This window comes from Aureobasidium subglaciale, assembly GCF_000721755.1.
Source record: "Aureobasidium subglaciale EXF-2481 unplaced genomic scaffold scaffold_5, whole genome shotgun sequence".
Taxonomy (NCBI): domain Eukaryota; kingdom Fungi; phylum Ascomycota; class Dothideomycetes; order Dothideales; family Saccotheciaceae; genus Aureobasidium; species Aureobasidium subglaciale.
In genome coordinates this window covers 442,709-463,746 of record NW_013566990.1, presented here as the reverse complement: position 1 = coordinate 463,746, position 21,038 = coordinate 442,709, and the positions used below count along the sequence as shown (strand labels likewise).

The following is a 21,038-nucleotide window of genomic DNA, read 5'->3' as shown; positions in this document are numbered from 1 at the left end:
ATACTCATTGCGAAACAATTGTGAAGAAATGAATGATTTAGGCCAAGCGGCTGCAAAATCGCATGGATTCACATCAGATGTGGAAAAGTAGGACGGATCACACAATATCCAAGTGGTCGGTAGCTGCAGTGATACCCAGACTTGAAGTGGTAGACAAAGTGGACTATTTTGGTTCGAATTGTCCAAATTATGGCACATTGGTTGTTGCTCGGATGGCTGCTGCTGACAATGACATCTGCAGGCTGGAGCTGATGCGACCATCCAACACAAGACGACAACAGTCCGAATGGTGGAGAATCCAAATGTGAGTCTTAGGTGCGTTCGACTCGCCTGCTCTATCTACCTATGGACCGAGATTCGTCAAAGCATGGAAGCCTGAATGAACCCTTGAAGGGAGTGGTTAGTCGCGGGACGACATCGAATCTGATGCCACCACCACGATTTCGTTCTTTCAGTATTTCTCCGCCCAGCGCCTCTAAGACCGTACCTGCGAGTGTGTGGACTGATTTAATTGAACAAGACGTTGACCAGATTGATGATTGATCCCTGAAAGGAACGCCTCGGCAAGTCACTTTCCCCGCTCTTACCCTCGGTTTCTGTATATCAAAATATATATGGTACTCGACACCTAGCTACTAGTTAGATCCCTTAAGGCTCTCAAGAGAACAAGTTGTGTCGTACATCTCTTAGTGAAGACTCATTCAAATTCAAGCAGCAGCAACGATGAGTGGTCCAGGTGTCGGGTTCGAATACCCAGCAGTGCCCGTGTCGTGGTACAAGAGAGATGTCCTGTTGTTCGCCAATGCCATTGGCTGCGATGCCAAAGACGAGCTTCACTTCTTATATGTACGTGCTTCTGGTTCATGTCAACCAGTTGACATCAATCAGCGTGTCCCTGGCACTAAACTACGAGCGTACAGGAGCTAGACAGACGGTTCCAAGCCTTTCCCACATTCAGCATTGTTTTGCCCTTTCGCGGAACCTCGCCAGAGGTCATCGACTTCTACGCTTCACAAAACTCCAAGCGTGCAGCCATCCCTGGTGTACCAAAATTTGACAGCCGCAAGGTTGTTCACGGAGAGCAAGCCATAACTTTCTTGAAGCCTCTGCCAACAACCAGTGAAGGTCGTGAGTTTGAAATGAGAGCAAAGGTTCTGGGAGTCTACGACAAAGGAAAGCCCGGTTCGGTAGTTGAGACGGAAAACTTGATCGTCGAGAAGGCAACTGGTGAAGTCTACAGTCGAGCTGTTGGCATGTCATTCTTTGTTGGCCAGGGTAACTGGGACGGACCCAAGGGTAAGTCGAAGAACTGCTGTTCAATGAAAAAACGTGCTAAGACAAAAAAGGACCAAAGACGGTCAACTACCCCCCTCCGGAAGGTAAGAAGCCCGACGCGGAGTACGTGTATCAAACCAATGCCGAGTCGGCACATCTATACAGGTAAGGCAGGAATGCTTCTATGTCGCTTGCTTATCACTAATCTCGCTCAGACTTTGTGGCGACTACAACCCTCTGCATGCCACACCAGAGCCTGGTCAGCAGATGGGCTTCGGTAAGACTTGACCCAACGAAAACAACAATTTTGCGACCGCTGAGAACTTCACAGGTGGTGCTATTCTTCACGGACTGTTCAGCTGGAACACTACCGCTCATGGGCTGCTCAAACTACTTGGAAACTCGGACCCATCCAACATGAAGGAGTTTGCCGCGCGATTTGCAAGTCCCGTGAAAGCAGGAGACACGCTCGTCACACAGATCTGGCGTATGGGCAATGTCGACGACGAGGGTTGGGAGGAGGTAAGATTTGTCACCAGTGTGAAGGGTGGAAAGGTATGCTTGAGTAACGGCCGAGCAAAGATGAAGATTGCAGGACATAAGAGTAAGCTTTAAGGCAGTGTGTGAATGTAAAAGCACATTGGCCTGTCGAGAGAGCTATTAGAAGACGAGATGTGTCAATATCAGTGAACACTGTAGAGTATCAGAGGTCATCGTACACTTGCATAGTCGACAGGAACACATGACAGAAAAAAAAGGACGGGATAGGATGGGATCGCTGAAATAAGTCCATGATGAATCGTGTCTAGCTAAGGCTATAATTACAAACCCGGGTATGTGTCGTTCACTCAAAGCGCCTCCAACCCCGCCAATGCAATGAAAGTTGAATCGCTTAAGCGTAGATGGAGATTCTGGACTCGGGTCAGTAAATGTCAAGATATGGCGGTGGATGGGTATATCATACGATTCCTTCTTCTTCGATTGAACCTCGGCAATCGCATCAACGTAGTGCTCGTGAATGATCTTGGACTGTCCTGAACGGAGTGCAATCATTCCAGCCTCGACACAGACAGCCTTGAGCATGGCACCACCGAACTCATCGGTACTTCTTGCCAGCTCGGGCCAGTTGACGCCCTCATCGACAGTCATCTTTCTGCTGTGAATGCGCAGAATCTGAGCACGAGACTCCTCATTGGGCAGAGGGAATTCGATCTTGCGGTCAAGACGACCAGAGCGGAGCAGGGCAGGGTCCAGAACATCGACTCTGTTTGTTGCGGCGAGAACCTTGATTCTGTCGTCGCTAGCAAAACCGTCAAGCTGATTCAACAACTCAAGCATGGTACGCTGGACTTCACGATCACCACTCTTGTCACTGTCGAAACGCTTTGTACCGACAGCGTCAAGCTCGTCGATGAAGATGATTGAGGGAGCCTTCTCCTTGGCCAGAGCGAAGCAGTCGCGTACCAATTTGGCACCGTCACCAATGAACATTTGAACGAGCTGGGGGCCTGCCAGCTTGAGGAAGGTGGCTTCTGTTTGAGCGGCGCATGCACGAGCGAGGAGAGTCTTTCCAGTACCGGGAGGGCCGTACATGAGGGCACCTGCAGGACAAGGTCAATTGGAGAGTCATGCTGTAGAGTCAAGACAATAGTATACCTTTGGGAGCCTTGATGCCGATCTTCTTGAAGCGCTCGGCCTCCTTCATCGGCCAGACAACAGCCTCGACTAGCTCTTCAATCTGCTTGTCCAGACCACCGACATCCGTGTACTTTTCGGTGGGCTTCTCGTCGACTTCCATGGCCTTGACTCTGCTGTCGTACTCGGCAGGAAGTGTGTCGAGAATGAGGTATGAGTCCTTGTTGACTCCGATCAAATCACCGGGCTTGAGCTTCTCGTGGTCGACCAGACCGATCAGAGGCAGGAAGATGGTCTGGCGGGTTGACGTCTTGATGACGGCGGATTTGCCTACGCGGGTGGCATCCAGATCGACGTTGGCGCCCTCTTCGGCGGCGTCCTCTTCTACGTCGAGGTCGAGAATCTCGACAACGTTGCCGACAAGGTATGGGAGTTGGCTGGTGGGGTCATGTCAGCAGAGGTACGGTACGGTACGGGGTAAATGGCAACAGAGAAGCCACGCACCGGTTGTTGTCGATCTTGTCAACATTATCCTTGATCTTCTCCAGCATGGCTTGCTTCTCGTGTGTGAGGCGCTGGAACTCTGAGCGCATGATGCGCGTGTCGTTTTCTAGCAATCGCCGCCTTGTGACAATGTCTCTTGTGCTTGAGTTGAGAATGTCCGAGTCCAGCACCTCTTCCTCCTCTTCTCCCTTGTTGTCGCCGTCGGCATCCCTCATATCGGCATCGCCGCCCTGGTTGGGCTTCTTGGGATCTTGCTCATCGCCGTCTCTCTTGTCCTCGCCTTCCTTCTTGTCCTGGTGCTCCAGGGCGTCAAGATCTTCCAGTGTCGACATTCTGGCGGCTCTTTGTTGATATGCCGATGGGGTGGATGGAGCGGAAGCTTGTGGCGATGGAACAGCGATGGAAGATGTGGTGAAATGGGGTGTTGTATTAACAATCTGAATGTCTAGTTACACGACTTGGCTTGAGCTCCATCTACAATGACATCGCTCTCGGCGTTTGCCGCCGGACTTTCGCTCTCCAACACCATTTCCCATGCTCCCGTAGTTACACGCGTTTCGTCAATCCTATTTCACTTTTTGAAAGCACAGTTTCTGTAATCTAGCATATTACAGTGTACAAATGAGATGGCTGAATCCCACAGCTGTCTGACAAGCTTTGCGTCTCGCCTCACTACAACCTGTTGCCCTGTGGCTCTTCACCCAGTGACAGTCGCTTCAAGCACTTCATCTCTACTCGAGTTTGTCAACTTGAACTTGGAGACGAAGTCATCACGGTTGACTGCATATGTCAGCACGGCTCATCATTCTGCTTCAGATCTTACTCACTGTAGCCTCCGGCCATTCGTCTCTTGCCTGTGAAAACACCTCTTCCATGCAACACTCTCCAATTATCGAAGACTGTCCAAAGATGTGAGCTAAACAAAGATTTTGATCAAGGCTGTCAGACCACACTTACTCAGAGGCATTCCTGGTTGCAGCTGTGTCCAATACTGATTCTGTGGGCTGTTCAAGATGTGGTTGAATTTCCTGCTTGTCTTTAGCATGGTGTCTCTGCACAACAGGAAGGTCTTTCTTACCTGGCAGCTTCATACCACTTGTCTATCATGTCGCTGGGCGCTTCAATCGCAGCTCTGTCTGCGTTGTTCCATCTAACTTGAACCAAATGTCCCATAATAGGATCGTGAGAAAGCACCGGGAAGCATACATATGGCTGGATACTAACATCCTCATTACCACTTGCGTGTGCCCAGACGCCGATTGTACTAAGGATCTTGTAAGCCTCTTTGTCCTCGGCATAAAGCTGTCTGGCTGCCGCGAATCCATCAACTAGCAGGGATTCTCCACCAGATCCACCAGTGTGGGAAAGCATATGGAACATTTGAAGTCCAGCTGGCTCGGAGAAGTATGTCGTGTCTGTATGTGCCTCAAGAGCCAGTGACGTGTAAGCAGTGTCTTTGCTTGCCATGTTGGAGGTGAAGTCATAAAAACCGCCTTGTCCCGTTAGCTTCAACTTGACATATGAGACCATATATAGCGAAATACACCCACCGTAATGTGTCTCACGTATAGGACCAATCGTCTCCAAAAGCCTTTGCGTTGCATCGGGATCGATTGGGCAGTTCTTGACAAATGAGAACCCATGTACGTTCTTTTGAATCAGCATTGGTCCTGTCGCAGCGGTGTTTTGCCATACTCACAATTTGACGAGTCCATTCTGCAATACCATCTGCTTCCATGACATCTTTGTAATCAACCGTCGGTGGGTTAGCTGCGATTGATTTGTCGAACATGATTTGCCTAGATAACGTCAGTCCTCTGTAAGCAAACAAATCCGTTTTGCCTACTCGAGTAGACCTCTTCTCCGCACACTGGTCTGAGTTGGCCTGCCTTTGCGAAGCACCTTGAGTGGGTACTCGCTATGATGACCATCCTGCCCTGTCCAAGCATCAGATCTATGGTTGCCTCATAGCACGTTTGAACTTACACTCAATTTGTATAGTCTGCTTAGACTTGGTCTGTATGTTTAGTTTGACAGGTTTTGTAACGGGATCGATCTGCGTTCTCGTCAATCTCTGATATCGTCTACGTTCGAAGCAAGCCATACTGAAAAAGTGTCAAGTTGTCTCTGTCGTGTCACAGGATGAACACACTCATCACATGGACATTGGTCTCTGTTGCTAGTTAGTCTAGTCATAATCTGGCGCTTATGGTATTCCTCACCTCAGCCAGAGATTCGAGCTAGAGTGCCATTGTCAGCCCAAGCAAAAATGCCCGAGAGTGTTCGTAGCTTACACGTATGTTCGGTCCTCCCCATCTGCGTTCTCAAAGTACAGCCTCTCCCCATCCCAGCGTAGAGATTCGCTGCCAGGACGCTCATTGACTTCAAGCTCTGCAAATGGCGACTATAAATAGTGTCAGGCCATGATCGGTCACCAGGACCTATACTACTCACGATCCGCAACTTCGTGTCGAGATAGACGCCGTCTTTCTTCAGCGCAATCTTTCCGAGATTTAGACCATTTGAAAATCCGTGGGTTGCTGGTGTTGTCTCACTCGCCTGAGCAAGGATACGTGTGCTCGAGAGCGATCGTGCACTTCCCAACAAGCACTGCCTGGAGGCCGCGCCTCGACCCGTGGTAACGAACTTGTGCAGCCTAATTAGACCAACACGATTGACCCGTACGGCCATGTCTGAAAGCATCATTGGGGCAGTAGAGTAGGACGTGTCTTGGGTGGAGTTGTGGTCACCAACTACTCGGCTTTGGGCAAAAGTCGAAGCCGAGAAAACCACTTCGTGTCGTAGAACCTCATCGAGGGCCCGCAATCCATCGGCCACACTAAACTGCGTATGCTTCTATACATCAGAACCAGGGTTTCAATGCGACCTCTCCGTGTGTAGAATACTGCCACACCTCTTCTTCACTGATCAAAAGAGGGCAACGACGAGCTGTAGAAAGGCACAGTCGCGTTGCGTATCGATGAGCCTAGCACAGGGACCCGATGGCACGAAGTATGTTGAGAAAATATCGTGCCTCAAGGTAGCCACAAGCGTGTCAGTATTTTCGCACACAGGGAGGGACCACATCATACTCTCGGGTTCTCACAATCATGTATCAACTCTACAATCTCCCCATGTGCGGAACCGTCACACTTGTAGCTGTGTTAAGACACAATCATTTCTGGATTTTCAACGATGTCTCCGAGATCTGTTCTTTAGATAACTCTCTAGGCTATCTTTCTGGATTGCAGATTTGGCTATGCCTCGATACAGCTCGTCATTGCTCTGCTCAATTGTTGGTAAAAAGTGCGAGTGGCGGAATTCAGCCCACCGGACCCAAAATCTGTGAAGCCTGCCTGATTGTAGTCCGTTAAAGATGGCTTCACATAACCATTATGATACACTTGGTCTAGGATAACTAAGCATTACATATGCTCTTGGACAATGTGTGGACATATGTGTAAATGTGTGAATATGTTGCTTGTTCTTAGAGTAGTAATGTGTGAAGCCGTCCTGACTAGGCTTCAGATTTGACGAACCATCACAACAATTCACGAGGCAACACAGCATTTTCCTTGTAACAAGTTACATTGAACAGTATGATGCTCAAAAGATGAGTGACAGCTTCATAGTAGTGGCTAGTGCATTTATGCTACGGCGTCGTTGAGTATTTCTGAAAAATTGTTCGCCTAAAAGTCCCCCTTTCTTCGAACAAACGTCCCTACCACTACCAAATGAATCACGATGAAGTTCGAAGTATGAATGTTGCAGGAGTGGAGAATGCTGGCCGGCACAGGCATAGATAACGACGAAGCCCAACGACAACAGACTCTGATTAAGTAGATGCGCGCATCTTCGGGCGACACACCGATGATGAAGAGAACTAGCTCATCGATAGCGAGACGACGGAGAAATGATTTGCGGCTCAAACGTACCGCCTACGCATCGATGTTGAGCACATATCATCACAACATGCTGTGCTGACTGAAGCGGCTGGTCGGATTGGTCCCCCAACCGATCTAGTCTGGGCCTTTTTTGCGCCGTTAGTGAGTGTCTTAGCTTCGTCGGGAAGAGTTGCATGGTCTCGTATTATTCTGGCCTTGAATGGTCACATTTGAAGCTGGAATTCTCTCCTTTGTCTATGTTGTATTAAGATGCTATGGAAATCAGGCTCGATGCTTGCGTAGTCAAACAAATAAATACACAAATTGGGCCGCATGTATGACTGTACTTTTGATCGGAGCACCCTGTTTGCTGGTGTTTACGCTTGTCTAAGATGACTACTCCGAAGACCTCGGCAAAATCATTCCACATCAGGTATCCTTATCCTATTCCAAGGACCATAGTCACCTCCAAATTAATGCTGAAGATTCAGAATTGCAGCGGGGACTGACAACAATGCAGATAGTTCTATGCTTAGTGTAGTTTGTATGACCACAGTCTAGATATACATAAAGAACCTAATTGTGAATTTCCTTCAAGCTTAATCTGTTAGAAGCAAGCAGAGAAGAGTAGCCACTAGGCACCTATATTGCAATTGACACAGTGACACCAAAAAGAACGACCCTAGAGCGATTCGAACGCCCGATCTCCAGTGAACAGTGGGCATACGGTGGAATACAACACCCGCATGTGATGATGTGTAATATATCCATACCCAAATCGGAAACTGACTGCAAATAGCGTTAGTCCAAGTTGAGCACAGGGTTTGACTAACCCAAGATAAGATGTACTGACCACCTTACCACTTGGCCATAGGGCCATCGTTCACCATTGCACAACTGTTGAGTTATATATGTTGTTGGTATTCGTCAAAGCCAGTGTCTTTGAGAAGAATCCTTCGAAACCAAGCATGTAAATATTTCTCGTTCTCCTGCACCTATCTTCACTATATTCATGCATCGGGGGCCGCGATCCCATAATCGCGTTTCTAGGTGTAGTGTACGGTCCGAGACGCGAGGCAAGCCTAGAAATCGACTCTACAATGTCTCAGGTTACCTAATGGAGGGAGTCTGGATGCAACTAGGTGCATTTGGTGTTTAGCAAGTCTCATAAGTAAAAGACTGGAATGGATAAGCCTCTCACTGAGGGAGAGGGTGCTTAGTTTGAGAGGACAGGAAAGCCAGAAAGCAAGGAAGTAAGATGGAAAGAAACAGCGATGAAAGCTTGAGCTCATGATGATCTGGAACCACGCTTCATCTTGCGATACGGCATGTCTACTGGACACAGCCTCTACACACGACCAACAACAGACCCTTTGCCGTGTACTGCTTCTAGATGTTTGCATTGATGGTGCGTTAAAGAAGGTTTGGGTATGGGCACTCATACTGGTATGGAGAACCTGGTCATAATTTGTCTATCTCCACGCTCAGTTTACAAAGCACTCCGAGTACGACCCAACGGAGAACGCTGAGCCATCAATCTGACAACGAAATCTAAAGCGAGTCGTCGTGCGATACGTGCGTAGATCTCTGTGAGAGAATATTAGATCTTCGGTTGTCAATCCAGTCCATGATCTCTTGCCGAATCTGAATCTGGCAGCTTCTTGTCGAATTTAGAGTCAAACTGCTTGATTGATTCCATCAAAGTCGACAGAAGATGGAACGAACTCTCTATCGGGGACCAATGTCGCAGAAGGTCCCCAGACATCTTTGGTTTTTGAACATTTGTGATCGTGGGCGGTTGCCGTTACCAACTGCTTTGTCTTATCCCGACTTAGAGAGCGACGATCCAGTGTGTATATCGATCAAACCTTCGGCTTTCTTTCCGTTTATTGCATTTTCTATTATCGCATGAAACAGCTCCTTGCTGAGAAGGCATCTAGAGTGGTAGTCGATAGGCAGGATTCAATGGTCAACGATCGATGATCGACGTTTGATGTGCCAAGTCGCTATATATCGGGTCAAGAGGCATGACTTTGGCATCCCATCGCGGACAATTTACTGCGCAATGGTTTCATGGCTGTACGGCGTTAGTTTCTGACCCGGATTACAGGTTGTTGCATTGACAGTCTAATTTACAAGCTCGGCGCTGACTGTGGAATTAGCGTTTTACCACACCAGCTTTCGACAAGAATTACCTAACGATCGGCGGTTGGGTCCATGTCAAATTCTAACAGAGGACGAGATCAACTCTCATGTTGGAGGGGAATGTAGTAGTATTCTCGGAATCTTTGGTGTCTCAAGAATTCGTGACGAACGTACGATACCATACATCCACTCCCATGCACTTTCTGCGCTGGACTGAGCGAATCCATAGACAGCTTCGCGGGCAGGTCATCAACTCGAGCAGACCCGTACTGGAAACATTCTCAGAACCAAGGCACGATCTCTCTCCAGACGCATAGCGATGGAAGCAAGCGGCTATAATGGTGCAAGGTAAAATTCAAGGTAGTTGGCTTTGTTCACAGAGAGCCAGGCGAAAACCACCGGAGGATCAATCCCAATTCAGGGGATTCTAATCTTGATATTACCTTGCATTCGCGCAATCTCAGTTGCCTGAGTGCAACAGAACAACGTTTAGTATCACGGTCGGCAAGGCCTCAGAGCACGGACGTCTGGAGCAACGGTAAGTATCAACCCTCTGTGTCATTGCGAACTATATATGTTATACTGTATCTCTGATTAAGCCTCTGCTATGGAGAAACAGGGGGATGTTTGTGAAGCGATGCATTGTGGCGGTAGTTTCGAGCGATAATAGCATGTGGTGTGTGTGTGTGTGTGTGTGTGTGTGTGGGTGTTTTCGAGACTCGTTGATCGACGAGATTGGGGCATTGTTATGAGACTAATGGGAGACTTTCGATCTCTTAGAACCCTTTTGAACGAAGACCCTCTTTTCTTGGTCGAGGCAGTCAACATTAGCTTGCGTGCATCTGTTGCAAGGACGACCGCCTCGGCAACTTTGCTTGTCTGTGTAGCAACGACGACAGGCGTATCCAGGACGAGAATTTGAAGAGAACCGACCGTCGAAGACTAAGCCAGTCTCGTGTTCCCAGAGCTCAATGACAACCTTGATATCCTCTTCTCCTCTCTCAAGTGTTGCTGTCACTGTTGAAGAAGTACAAAGCATTGTGCGCGTTGGCGTACGCTTCGTGGTGAGCGAGAGGGCGTCTGACCTTGTAGGCATGGTTGGGCTTACCCTTGTCAGCGAACTTGGTCATAACAGTCTTCTCATCACGATCGAGCTTGTCCATGGGCCCAATGACTATGACTTGGAAGTTCTTTGCACGCGAGGCCATGACGCAAGTACGTTGAGCCGATTGGAGGAAGCCTTCGCTCTCATCCCTGACGACATCGTTGATTACGAATTCAGCCTCACCACCGATACCTCCGTCGATGGTCTTGACAGCAGGGAACATCTCTCTAGACCAGTTCCATTCTTGCTGGTAGATGGAGATTTGGGCCTCGTATGCGTTGAGCTGTGCACGGTAGGGTACTTGGATGAGGCATTTGAGCTGAGTTTTTGTGCCAAAGTGGGTTTTGAGGACTTCGAGACGGTACTTCTGTAGAACCCATACGATATGAGGATGATTCTGGGATGAGTTACTACCAGGAGGATGAACGAGAATCGAGTCCCTGATGATGACATGAGCGTACCTACGGGTGAATTGTTCGTGAGGCATTCTCTGAAGAGGAAGGAAGTCAATGAGCAAGTTCTCGTCTTCAGGACCGAGATCCGCGTGGAGTCTGGGATCATCGGTAAGGTTGCTCTTTTGATAGTGAACTTCGTTGACAGGAATGTTCAAGAGCTTGTGCTGGCGTTTTTGCTGCGGAAGATGGTAGACAGGAAAGCCGTTGTGAAGGAGACGGACAAACCAACTGGCTCTGTGCTGGGCCAGGAACTCGTTCACAGTGTTGTCCTTGCCAGTAGCCGCAATGGGGTTGGGACCGAGTTGACGTGGATCGCCAAACTGGTAGATACCCTTGATCTTGTGAGCATATTTGGTCTTGAAAGGAATGAGAATGTTGACTTCGCCGATGGTTGTAGCTTCATCGGCAAACATAACGATCTCATCCTCAGCGTCGGAAGCGAATTCAGCCATCTCCCTAGTGGCAGCGACTGGACAGGTGCAGAAGACGATCAAGGCTTGTTGGTAGACTTCGTAACGGCAGATCTTGAGACTCTGACGGAACTTGCGCTTCTCCTCATCAGACCACTTCTCTGCGTCAAAAAAGTCGGCATAAGCGGGTTGAGCGATGCGTGCCATGTACTTCTTGAGCTCTTCGTACATGTTCACAAGTGGGCCGTCAGGGATTGGTTTCTTCTCATCGTCAATGCCGTCGGTGTAATGCGCCATCAATGGAGGTCTCGAGGCGTCGTTGAGGTTCTCGTTCATCTTTGCTTCAACCGAGTAATCAGGCAAAGCTCTACGCTTGTTCTTGTAGGTCTCTTCGACTGACTTCCAAGCAAGATAGTGTGCAAGGGCTTGCTTATCCTCTGCATCGATGTCGGCCTGAGTGCGATCGACAGATGGCTGGAGAGGGCTCTCGAGGCGTGCAGAATAGGCGCGAATAGGTCTGCTGTTATCCATCTTCTGGACTTTCCCGGATGCCACATCTTCAGACATCTTTTCATCAATCTTGAGTGCGATGTCGTCCAGAGAACTGTTGATCATGCCAACGATGAGGACCTTCGAGCCAACGATGGTCGAGAATTGCGCGAATCTACCCATGACCAGCGTCTTGCCGGTGCCTGCAGCACCCGCAACCAAATTAACACCTCCGAAAGGATTGGGTAAGGCGTCCACAGTGCGAAATTGGTGCTTGTCCCAAGGCTCCGAGTTTCTGAGATACTTGAAGGCAGCCACAGTGTGCTGGATATCACGATCGAATGCAGTCTTGAAGACTTGCTTACGCTCCAGGGGCTCACCCTGATAGACGAAAGGCCAGAGGAACATTGCAGGGACATAGTTGGGATTGTCTGGCTTGTTCGCAATGCTGAGAGCGGATGCAACTGCATCAATGCCATGCTTGGTGGTAACATCGGAGATGATGGGATCGATGTGCACGTTGAGGATCTTGGGTCCAGCGGAACCTGCTTCTGAGAGAATGGCCTTGAACTCACTGCTGACCTTGTCTGTGATGACAGCGAACAGGTCACAGCCGAAACCGTAGACATCGACACCAACGAGTGCGACACAGTGCCACTTCTGCTTATCCTTGTGATCGCCGTAGATGGTGAGCTTGAGCTGTGTGTCGACAGGGATGGTGATCTTCTCTTCGTTGGTGAGATCGGGGATTCCGGACGCAAGAGGCTCTCTGTACTTGATACAGGCGACAGCATAGTTACCAGCAGGAACGAGAGCGAGAAAATGTTCCTTTTCGCTGACACTGGTGATGTGCATGGCTTGCTCCTTGTGAAGAAGATCGGCGCCAATAGAGAGGTGTAGAGCGAGCTCGTCATTGTCTCTGACCAGCATACGAGCAGGGATGGATGCACCGGGATGAGGAGGGCGCAGTGCAGTCTTTCGCGAGACCTGCTGGTTATACTGAAGGCTGATGACTCCCTGCGGGTTGCGGTATGTCATGTATGCAGGTCCAGTGAACTGTGGGAAGGCTCTGCCGTATTGCTTGGAAGGTAGCTTCTCTGAAAGAAATTGCAGCTGGGTCTTCTTGCTATTGCGCTTCGCCTCCGCAGCCACAAGACCTTCGAGAACATTGAGCTTGATGGTACACGACTGACCCGGAGTAAGCTGTGCAAGACGCTTGAAAGTATTCAAAGCCCATCTCTGTTGCGGAGCGAGACGTCCACGAGGTATGACTTGTCGCTCATGGTAGGCATATTCAGTGTAACAGAAGACATCGTGAGCACGGCAACCTTCGCTCTTGAATGTAATCAGAGCACCTTCATCATTGGTGAACATGTCAAAGTCGGAGATCTCTTGACGGGTCTTGAGCTCCTTGTCGGAGATGATGTTCGTGGTGTTGAATGCAAATTCGACACGACAGCGCGCGCCAGTGGCATGGCTTTCCTGGCTGGGAAACGTGAGTTCGAGAATGATGGTGGGTGCAAGGCCGAGGAGCTCAACCGAGAAGTCGAGAAGACCCGCCTTGCCTTCGGCGTCAGGAACAGGGCCGATGATGGTGCCGTCATCGAATTCGACAGACAAGGTAGCAGCCGACTTGTAACAGTTGTTGGTCTGCTCATCTTCCTTGCTTCCATGCTTGAAGTTGTTGAGTACGACGAGCTTGTCTCCGGACTGAATCTTGTCTGTAGCCTTGCGGACGGCGCGAGGGTCGGGAGCAGTCACCTCGACGATCTCTTCACGCACGGAGAAGTCAGGAATGGTTTCCTCGCCAGCCCAGCCATCGACAGGAGCGTGTTCAGGGTAGAGGGCGTAGGCAAACGGAGGAATAGGGACATCGGGCGCGAGACCGAGTGTAGCGCGGATGACATCTTGACGTGAGAGCTTCTTTTCACCGGTCTGCTCTGAACCAGTCTGCTTTGAACCAGTCTGCTCTGACTCGGTCTGCATGGAGGACAATGCATAGCCTTCCCAGCGGTCGTTGATGAGACGGATGAAGATGGGAGTGACGTCCCACTTGTGGTGCGCTTCAACCACACGCCAGTTACGACCGTCGGAGAGGTGAAGAGAGTACTTGTTCTTGGGGTGTGCCTTGTTCCAGTCGAGAATGATATCGGCGCTAGTCTGGATGGCCAGAGGCAAGGCGGTGTCAGGAAGGAAGGACTGCAGCTCGGTCTGGTCTCTGACGACTCTGCACTCAGGATCGTTGAAGTCGAACTTGACAGAAGGGTTGACATGTTCACGGGGGTGCATTGCCACTGCGATAGCCCATGTTACTGCCTTCGGGCCTGTAAAGCTGATGTTAGCCAAGGGCTAGACATGAAAAGAACAAAACAAGGGGATGGATAGCAAGAAGCGAAAGAAACAAAATGCGCAAAAGCATATCGCGGGCTTGGAGTCATGTGCTTGGACACTCATTCGGCACACTCGGAGGAGAGTATGCGAGTGGTGCTCAGATTCTTCCAAGGACAAGATCCAAACGAAGAGAAGAAGACCAATTGAGGGAAACTATGCTTACCTTGAGGAGAGTTGGTGATGGGTGCGATCTTGAGGCTGGCAAGAAGTCCGTTGACCTTGTTGGAAGCGATATGACGGTATCGAGGAGGAGACATTGTGGTTTCTACCCAATGTTAGCTCTGTCAAGATAGTGGATTTTGAACAAGGCAAGATAGAATGTGCAGACGAGCATACGCAGGCGGAAGATGTGAGCAGGCAAACGCGAGCAGACAGAAAACGCGCGCAGGCAAACGCGAGCAGGCAGAGAATGCGCGCAAGCAAATGCGAGTAGGCAGTAAAGGCGCACAGGCAGAGGAAGCGGATAGGCAGGAGGCGTGCGGATAAGAGGTGTATACTGAGAGATCTTGGAAAGGAAACACTTACAGAGAGAGGCGCTGCTCGGTGATGCCGAGTAGACGCGGTGGTGGAGTTGAGTTGGTTGTGATGGAGTTGGATAATGTGATGAAAGAGGGATAAGATGATTGATGGAAGAGGGATAAGATGATTGATGGAAGAGGGTAGTGCTGAGCAAAGACGACTACAATGAGAACCTACCGAGCAGCTGACTTGCAGTGCTGAGATAGTGTTGATCAAAAAAGAGAAGGCGTGGAAGGAAGAGGGGGAGGGGGGGAGACGCGCAAGCGCAGGGAATTATAGAGTGAGCTGTGCGAATGCGCCTTGGCGGGTGCGGACTATTGACTTGTTTGCGCCCTGCTTCACTACCATTATTCACCAGCTGGTCACTCACATATTTGCTCCGTCGTCTGCCAGCCCTCTTGGTATGCTCGTCTCGCCGTCTCGTATGTGATATCATTTTATTTACTACTCCGACAAAAGCTCTCAACCTATTCAGATCCCTCTCTCGAGCTATTGTGATACTGTCTGTCGATACTATGACCAGAGTGATGCTATGTGTCTGCAAGCAAGGCTCTGGAAAACACCCTCCTTGAACACGCTGACATACAACTCCAGCTACAACACGTATGGTTCTTGAGATATTAATATCGACGATCAAGGTTTCTCTTTTTCTTGTGCTTGAAGGAGAGGTGGACATGGAAAGAAAGTGAAGACGTCGCTACAGCCATAGAAATATATACAAGTACGTACCGTTGATACCATAAGCATCGACACCAACTCACCACAACCACTGAAGTGGAAGGGTCAAATTCATTGTGGTTACCATTGCCATTTTAGCTACGCTTTGTTTACATCCAAATGGTGTCGCGGTTGGACGCATGATGCGGAAGAATCATCGCTTGTCCTGACACCAGCTGAGGTTGATGGAGATGTTCGCACGGACCTTTCCAGAGGTCAAACAAACTCCACACAAAGCTGGGGAAATGCGATCCTTAGCAAAATTGCACAGTTTTTGTGTTGAGCAGTATGTATCAGACTCTGCCTCTTCCTTGTTAGCCTTTTCGGAGGCATTGACATTTCGTCCGCACTTTGTTACTCTCCCGGGATGCATGACCGGGCATTTGTTAGCCTCATAAATTCACCCTGCTTTGCTCAGAAGCTGCATGCCCATGGCTGAGGACACCACGCGTGTTGGATGCCGTCGACTGTGGCAGAACACTTGAACCTAGCCCCGGCATCGTGTTAACCATATCGAATACCATCCAAGCTGACATGCTCGATGAAGGTTATCAAATGAGAGACTTTGACGAACAAGTATTGTCAGAACTCGGGCGTTCGATATAGAGCACTAAGAGGCCAGGGTACTCCTCGTCACGGCCAGCTTCTTCATGTTGACAGAGGACAACTTAAACCGTCTTGATTTTGATCACGTCTGTATCTGAGGCCAGATGAATATCATGCTGGCTGGATTCGGCCGTAGTCGGAGATGCCACGTGTGGAAAAGTGGTGGGACGAGGATACTCGTCCTTGTAGGCAAAGAAGAGACCAGGACAAGATGGTTTGACAGGTATGAATGATCGATTGGTAGTTGAGACAGGGATGTTCGACTGGGTTTGATTTGGTCTGTAAGCTAACATTGTAGATACACGAGAAATTATTGCCTGGATGACAGCAATGGCACTGAGTATATCGATAGTGGCACCTCTTGAGCCTCTTGAAAATTCTGGAGAGAGACTCTTGGTAGAGTAGTCGTGTTGAAGACAAGTCTTCGTAGCCACGCGTCTCAAGAGCATCCGATCGTGCTTACACAAGCACCGACGACAAGGAGGTCAGCATCCAGATCTCCATCTCATTGTAGTTGATACAGGAGACATAAGCACCCAGTCTGCACTGTAATTCCGCCCTCCGATTTCTGTCTTAGGTCAGCCCTCGTTCTCGTCGGCACGATCACCAAAAAGCCAGGCCTAGAGGGATGTTCTCATTGTGACTGCTCGTCGCATAACTGCGGCTTATCTAGCTCAGGTCAGTGGTCCACGCGGAGAGTGACTAGGACAGGTTAATGCTGGTCAATTTTTTTTGACTGTCTGAGGGATGAAGCAATTCAAATCTTCCATGACCGCTCTACTACCACAGAATGTGGATAGTGGTTTAGATATGCTGGACTAGGACGATAAAAGTGAAAGATGACGTCGGAAGTGGATGCTTCCCTATATGCAAGTCTGTCCTCTACTTCTGCACTCATAAGTCCCATTATTGGTTGGCTCGGCTCTCGATGAAGCAACGCTCGATTGAAGGAAACACTGAGCCTTTGTCGCTCTTCAGTAGCGCTGCAGAGGGAAGAGCGTGATGGAAAGCAATTCAAAGAGACAACGTATTTAAGACTGAGAATTGGTAGAACGAAACATGATAAGAACTGAACAGGCAAGGGGGCTTTTGTGAAAAGTTCTACACAGCGTGTATCCACAGTGCATCTTGTTTATACTCGGATTCACAATAAGTTGTGACTTCACAATTGACGGATTACCCTGAAAGAAAGAACTTCGTGGTGAGCATGGTGTGAAAAATGATGACACGATGAACTGAAAGAGAGATCGGGGAATCAAGGTGAACAAAGACGGCGGAGGCCGGGGCGGCGATGAAGAAGAGGAGCCGAGCACAACCGGTTGCCTTTGAACCGATTGTAGGTAGTGTGCACTAAAGCCAGGTGGCTGGACTACTTTGTGACAAGGCCAGCAAATATACAAACGTATGGACGAAAGGGATGTTGGGTAGATTAGAGAGGGCACCAAGACGATGTGTGTGCTGGATATACGAGTGCGCATGTGAAGAAGGATGATGCACATTGGGAGGGAGAAGTGACGTTCTGGTTCCTTGGCGAAGACACTGACGGCTGGCAAAATTGGACTGGCTTCGCGTTCGGCCGGCACTGAAAGGCCCTGAGTGCTGGGAGTCGCAGGCTTCAATCCTTGACACCACTCAACCACCCCCTCCACCCTCTTCTTTTTCCCTTTGAGGAGCGACGTTGCAGCTCGGAAACCTCTCGTTTCCCTGATCAAGTCTCTTGGGAACAGTTTGTGCACAAGCCTCGACGGCCAGGCCTCTCATAACCCCATCGCCCACGTCGCAAGCCATCGCTGTTGACGGCCTCACTCGACACAAAGGTTCTATCGTCCGAGTTTGCGAGCTTTTTGATAAGTCCTCGCTGCTCACCTCTTTCGTCGCAAATTACCTACACCATCTGCTGCCTGCTACACTCGACCATTTCCTACCCGACCATCTCGCATACCGTCCACGTCAGCCATCGTCCACTCCACGCGTCGCACATCTAGGCCTGTCCTGTCGCGCATGCAACTGAGCCTTTGAAGAAGCGTGGGCTCAAGCCTCTCTACGCTTCGCCATCGGCGCGAAGTAATCGGTGCGCGATACCACACTCTCTTGCCCATCGTCCTCCCTTGCTGACTCACTACAGGGTGTGTGTCCACACTCGATCCTCGACAACCCCGCGGTCATGCCGTCCTTCTACCCCCGTCAACTCCCTCCAACCCCTCCTGAGTTCATCCCCTCCAGCTGCCAGCGCATGCAGTACCCTCAAGACTCCTACCGCACCTGCGAGTCCCGTCAGGATGCCGCCTATGACTACTCTAGAGCATACTCGCAGCCTAGCCTGCAGCGCAACGCCATTCTTCCTCCCATCAACAACTACTACGAGTCAGCCAGCGCACCCATCCTGCCCCCTTTGAGAATGCAGGAGCGTCTGAGCGTTGAGGATGATTATCGCCTTCGCCTGCAGCAGGAGCAGGAGCAGCGCAACCAAGCCGCGCAACAACTGCAGCAGCAGCAGCAGCAGCAGCAGCAGCAACAACAACAGCAGGCACAGCAACAAGCGCAGCAATCGACACAGAAGGAAGACAAAGCAACAGGCGGAGTATCGGCCAAGCTCGACTACGAAATGGAACGCATGACGAACTTTGTGGCCGAATCGGCGTCGGGAATGTATGCTCTCCATCTGTCCCCCATCTGCCTTGCAGATATTGACATCTGTCGAAGCATCCAGCCTAGTGTCCCCATCCAGCCCTCGTTCCGCAAATGGGTCTCGCAGGTCCTGTCAGCCACCAGACTACCCTCGGCCACCATCCTTCTCAGTCTCCACTACTTGACCGTCCGTCTGCGCGACTACCCTCCGAGGACCACCTCTTCGTCCGAAAACCACATCTACCGCCTCCTCGCCGTCGCCCTAATCCTGGGTAGCAAGTTCCTCGACGACAACACCTTCATCAACCGCTCGTGGTCCGATGTCACTGGCATCAGAGTTTCCGAACTCAATAACCTTGAGATGGAGTGGCTCGCCCTCATCTCCTTTGACCTGCACTGCGATCCTACTGACCCTGCTGGTCTGGCCAGCTGGCTGCGTGCCTGGAACGACTACGATGCTCAGGCCATCAGTCGTTCGCGCACCACTCGCCTGTCACCCTTGAACACCAACGTCCAGCGCCAGTCACCTCGCACTTCGCGTTCTCCGTTCCAGCCGCAATACAAGGGCAGCTTTGCCGACTTCACTCCCCAATCGTCAAGGCCTTCTTCTACCTACTCCGGTACACCTTACACTTCAGCTGACCCTTGGAACCGCCCCGAGCCAACCAATTCTGTCGAGGCTTTCTACAACACTCAGCACCGCTACCCGACATTAGACGAACTGGACCACTCCAACAGTCTTGCTGCCTTGGAGCAGGCTCGTAGATCCACTGCCTACGGTAATTGTGCTCTGCCTCTACCTCCCGCTCTGGCTTCGTCTTACTATTCGCCCTGGAACCAGTCCACGTGGGGAAGCTCTCACCCCCCTGGATGTAATTGTATGACATGTGCCCGCCAGTACATGCCTTTCATGGGTGCTTCCGCATATCCTGCCCAGACTGTTGTTGGTTGATCGGGCAAGTGCCCACTCCAATACGATCACCCAACTCAGCATTGTGGATTCCAAGAATGACCCACCTGGCACCAACTGATCCAACCCGATTTCTATTCAACATTGTTCGAAAAGTTCTATTCTTTGCCGCACTCCAGCATATTTCGAACCACCAAAAAAGTTTTTGATCGCATGCCACCATCGCTACAAAAAAAATCTCTTCTTTTAGCGTTTCTTCAACTGTTCATACTTCATTCCTCCTTTGTCTGTCGATCCTGGGACAGACAGCACAGCTTTCCGTTACGATGCTCATCATATTTCTTTTCCCTATTTTCAGCGCAGCCACAATATGCGCAGCTAGAGTTCTTTTTCTTTTAAATGGGTTCCCTCTACACCTATAGACTATTCTATAGGTCTGGGATCGCGATTCTGGTATGCGTTTCCTATGGCGTTTGTTTTGGCCTCATCTTCGTTACTTTATCTGCGGGTGGATCATCTTGCAGTCTTGCACACTTAACGCCCCTCTTGTTATCGTTCTCGTTTTTCTCTTCTACTACGACTGCAGCGAAATTGGCTGGGCAGGCATGCGCTGTGCCCTGCGTTCTGTCGCTCTTGCCGGTTTTGCTTGACCTGATCACCTGCCTTGATGTCTGCTGCTGGGATTTTCATTCTTTTGCCTATTCAAAATACACAAAAAACATTCTGAGCTTGGCTCATACTTTGCCAGAATCTTTGGCCCTCAAACATGTATCTCATTCCTCTGCCCATTGGTGCTTGTGCTTTATCTGGACTGGCACCCAAGTCGCACTCCTATGGTCCGAGATCCAACAGCCGCTGGTCCGTTTGAATCTGGCGATCTCGAATCGGTTTCGGAGTTACCTCCATCCTTGAGTGCTGAGAAACAATGTATATCCTGTTGTGCTATCTGCGCCTGTATCTCAAAACTCGCGGGACCTGACCCGAAAGAAATACAATTCCCCACCAGGTGGCCTTCCTTGCTCCAGGGGCTCAATCGAGTTTGCACGTCATGCGATGTTGCATCCATAGCTCGGTTTTTAATTTTGCCTATACCGCAGCATCCATGCTAGTACACCGTGGTTTCAAAGCGCCCTCTCGTGGACTACTTTCGAGGGCGACCATTACATCCAAACTCTGGTAAGAGACTGTCTTCCCCTGCGAGAGGTTATCTTAGGTGTATTAAGCTCTGGAACGCATTTTTCCAGTCCCGACGCGCCGATAGATGAGGTCGTGGTCTAACTCAGCCATCGGAACAATTGACAAAGTCGCCGTGGAAAGGTAAGAAACTAGGCTGATTCGTAGAGCTTCCACCGACAAATGGTCGTT

At 50.0% G+C, this 21,038-nt stretch overlaps 6 protein-coding genes across 6 annotated transcripts; 3 read left to right on the top strand and 3 right to left on the bottom strand.

Annotated features, from left to right (window-relative positions):
• The first annotated feature begins 633 nt into the window (after positions 1-633).
• AUEXF2481DRAFT_592210 (uncharacterized protein) lies at positions 634-2,007 on the top strand. Its single transcript, XM_013490587.1, has 5 exons — positions 634-846; positions 921-1,296; positions 1,347-1,440; positions 1,491-1,552; positions 1,607-2,007. The coding sequence occupies exons 1-5, from the start codon at positions 724-726 to the stop codon at positions 1,888-1,890; spliced, it is 939 nt and encodes a 312-aa protein (XP_013346041.1). The 5' UTR covers positions 634-723; the 3' UTR covers positions 1,891-2,007.
• Positions 2,008-2,167: 160 nt separating this feature from the next.
• Positions 2,168-6,105, bottom strand: AUEXF2481DRAFT_27595 (uncharacterized protein; the record flags this gene model as incomplete). Its single annotated transcript, XM_013490332.1, has 15 exons — positions 2,168-2,186; positions 2,240-2,876; positions 2,932-3,347; positions 3,415-3,851; positions 3,893-3,980; positions 4,116-4,194; positions 4,242-4,313; positions 4,372-4,466; positions 4,493-5,084; positions 5,110-5,213; positions 5,261-5,351; positions 5,401-5,519; positions 5,637-5,654; positions 5,709-5,818; positions 5,869-6,105. The coding sequence occupies 15 exons, from the start codon at positions 6,103-6,105 to the stop codon at positions 2,168-2,170; spliced, it is 3,114 nt and encodes a 1,037-aa protein (XP_013345786.1).
• Positions 6,106-7,812: 1,707 nt separating this feature from the next.
• On the bottom strand, positions 7,813-8,279 carry AUEXF2481DRAFT_592037 (uncharacterized protein). Its single transcript, XM_013490586.1, has 2 exons — positions 8,152-8,279; positions 7,813-8,083 (listed from the first exon to the last, which is right to left on the bottom strand). The coding sequence occupies exons 1-2, from the start codon at positions 8,176-8,178 to the stop codon at positions 7,898-7,900; spliced, it is 213 nt and encodes a 70-aa protein (XP_013346040.1). The 5' UTR covers positions 8,179-8,279; the 3' UTR covers positions 7,813-7,897.
• A 1,713-nt stretch (positions 8,280-9,992) lies between these two features.
• Positions 9,993-14,550, bottom strand: AUEXF2481DRAFT_78130 (uncharacterized protein; the record flags this gene model as incomplete). Its single annotated transcript, XM_013490533.1, has 2 exons — positions 9,993-14,226; positions 14,457-14,550. 2 exons carry the CDS (start codon positions 14,548-14,550, stop codon positions 10,445-10,447), a joined length of 3,876 nt encoding a protein of 1,291 aa, XP_013345987.1. The 3' UTR covers positions 9,993-10,444.
• Positions 14,551-17,940: 3,390 nt separating this feature from the next.
• AUEXF2481DRAFT_591947 (uncharacterized protein) lies at positions 17,941-19,894 on the top strand. Its single transcript, XM_013490585.1, has 2 exons — positions 17,941-18,206; positions 18,261-19,894. The coding sequence occupies exon 2, from the start codon at positions 18,300-18,302 to the stop codon at positions 19,713-19,715; it is 1,416 nt and encodes a 471-aa protein (XP_013346039.1). The 5' UTR covers positions 17,941-18,206; positions 18,261-18,299; the 3' UTR covers positions 19,716-19,894.
• On the top strand, positions 19,895-20,962 carry AUEXF2481DRAFT_591989 (uncharacterized protein). Its single transcript, XM_013490584.1, has 2 exons — positions 19,895-20,849; positions 20,918-20,962. Exon 1 carries the CDS (start codon positions 20,073-20,075, stop codon positions 20,583-20,585), a length of 513 nt encoding a protein of 170 aa, XP_013346038.1. The 5' UTR covers positions 19,895-20,072; the 3' UTR covers positions 20,586-20,849; positions 20,918-20,962.
• Positions 20,963-21,038: the final 76 nt, after the last annotated feature.

Excerpts from the sequence above, each read along its gene's own strand:
- AUEXF2481DRAFT_592210 (XM_013490587.1), top strand. The coding sequence starts at position 724 with ATGAGTGGTCCAGGTGTCGGGTTCGAATACCCAGCAGTGCCCGTGTCG. Across the intron at positions 1,441-1,490 it reads GAGTCGGCACATCTATACAG|ACTTTGTGGCGACTACAACC; the intron begins GTAAGGCAGGAA and ends AATCTCGCTCAG. Across the intron at positions 1,553-1,606 it reads TGGTCAGCAGATGGGCTTCG|GTGGTGCTATTCTTCACGGA; the intron begins GTAAGACTTGAC and ends AGAACTTCACAG.
- AUEXF2481DRAFT_592037 (XM_013490586.1), bottom strand. The coding sequence starts at position 8,178 with ATGGCCCTATGGCCAAGTGGTAAGGTG. Across the intron at positions 8,084-8,151 it reads TATGGCCAAGTGGTAAGGTG|TTTCCGATTTGGGTATGGAT; the intron begins GTCAGTACATCT and ends ATTTGCAGTCAG.
- AUEXF2481DRAFT_591947 (XM_013490585.1), top strand. The coding sequence starts at position 18,300 with ATGCCGTCCTTCTACCCCCGTCAACTCCCTCCAACCCCTCCTGAGTTC.
- AUEXF2481DRAFT_591989 (XM_013490584.1), top strand. The coding sequence starts at position 20,073 with ATGGGTTCCCTCTACACCTATAGACTATTCTATAGGTCTGGGATCGCG.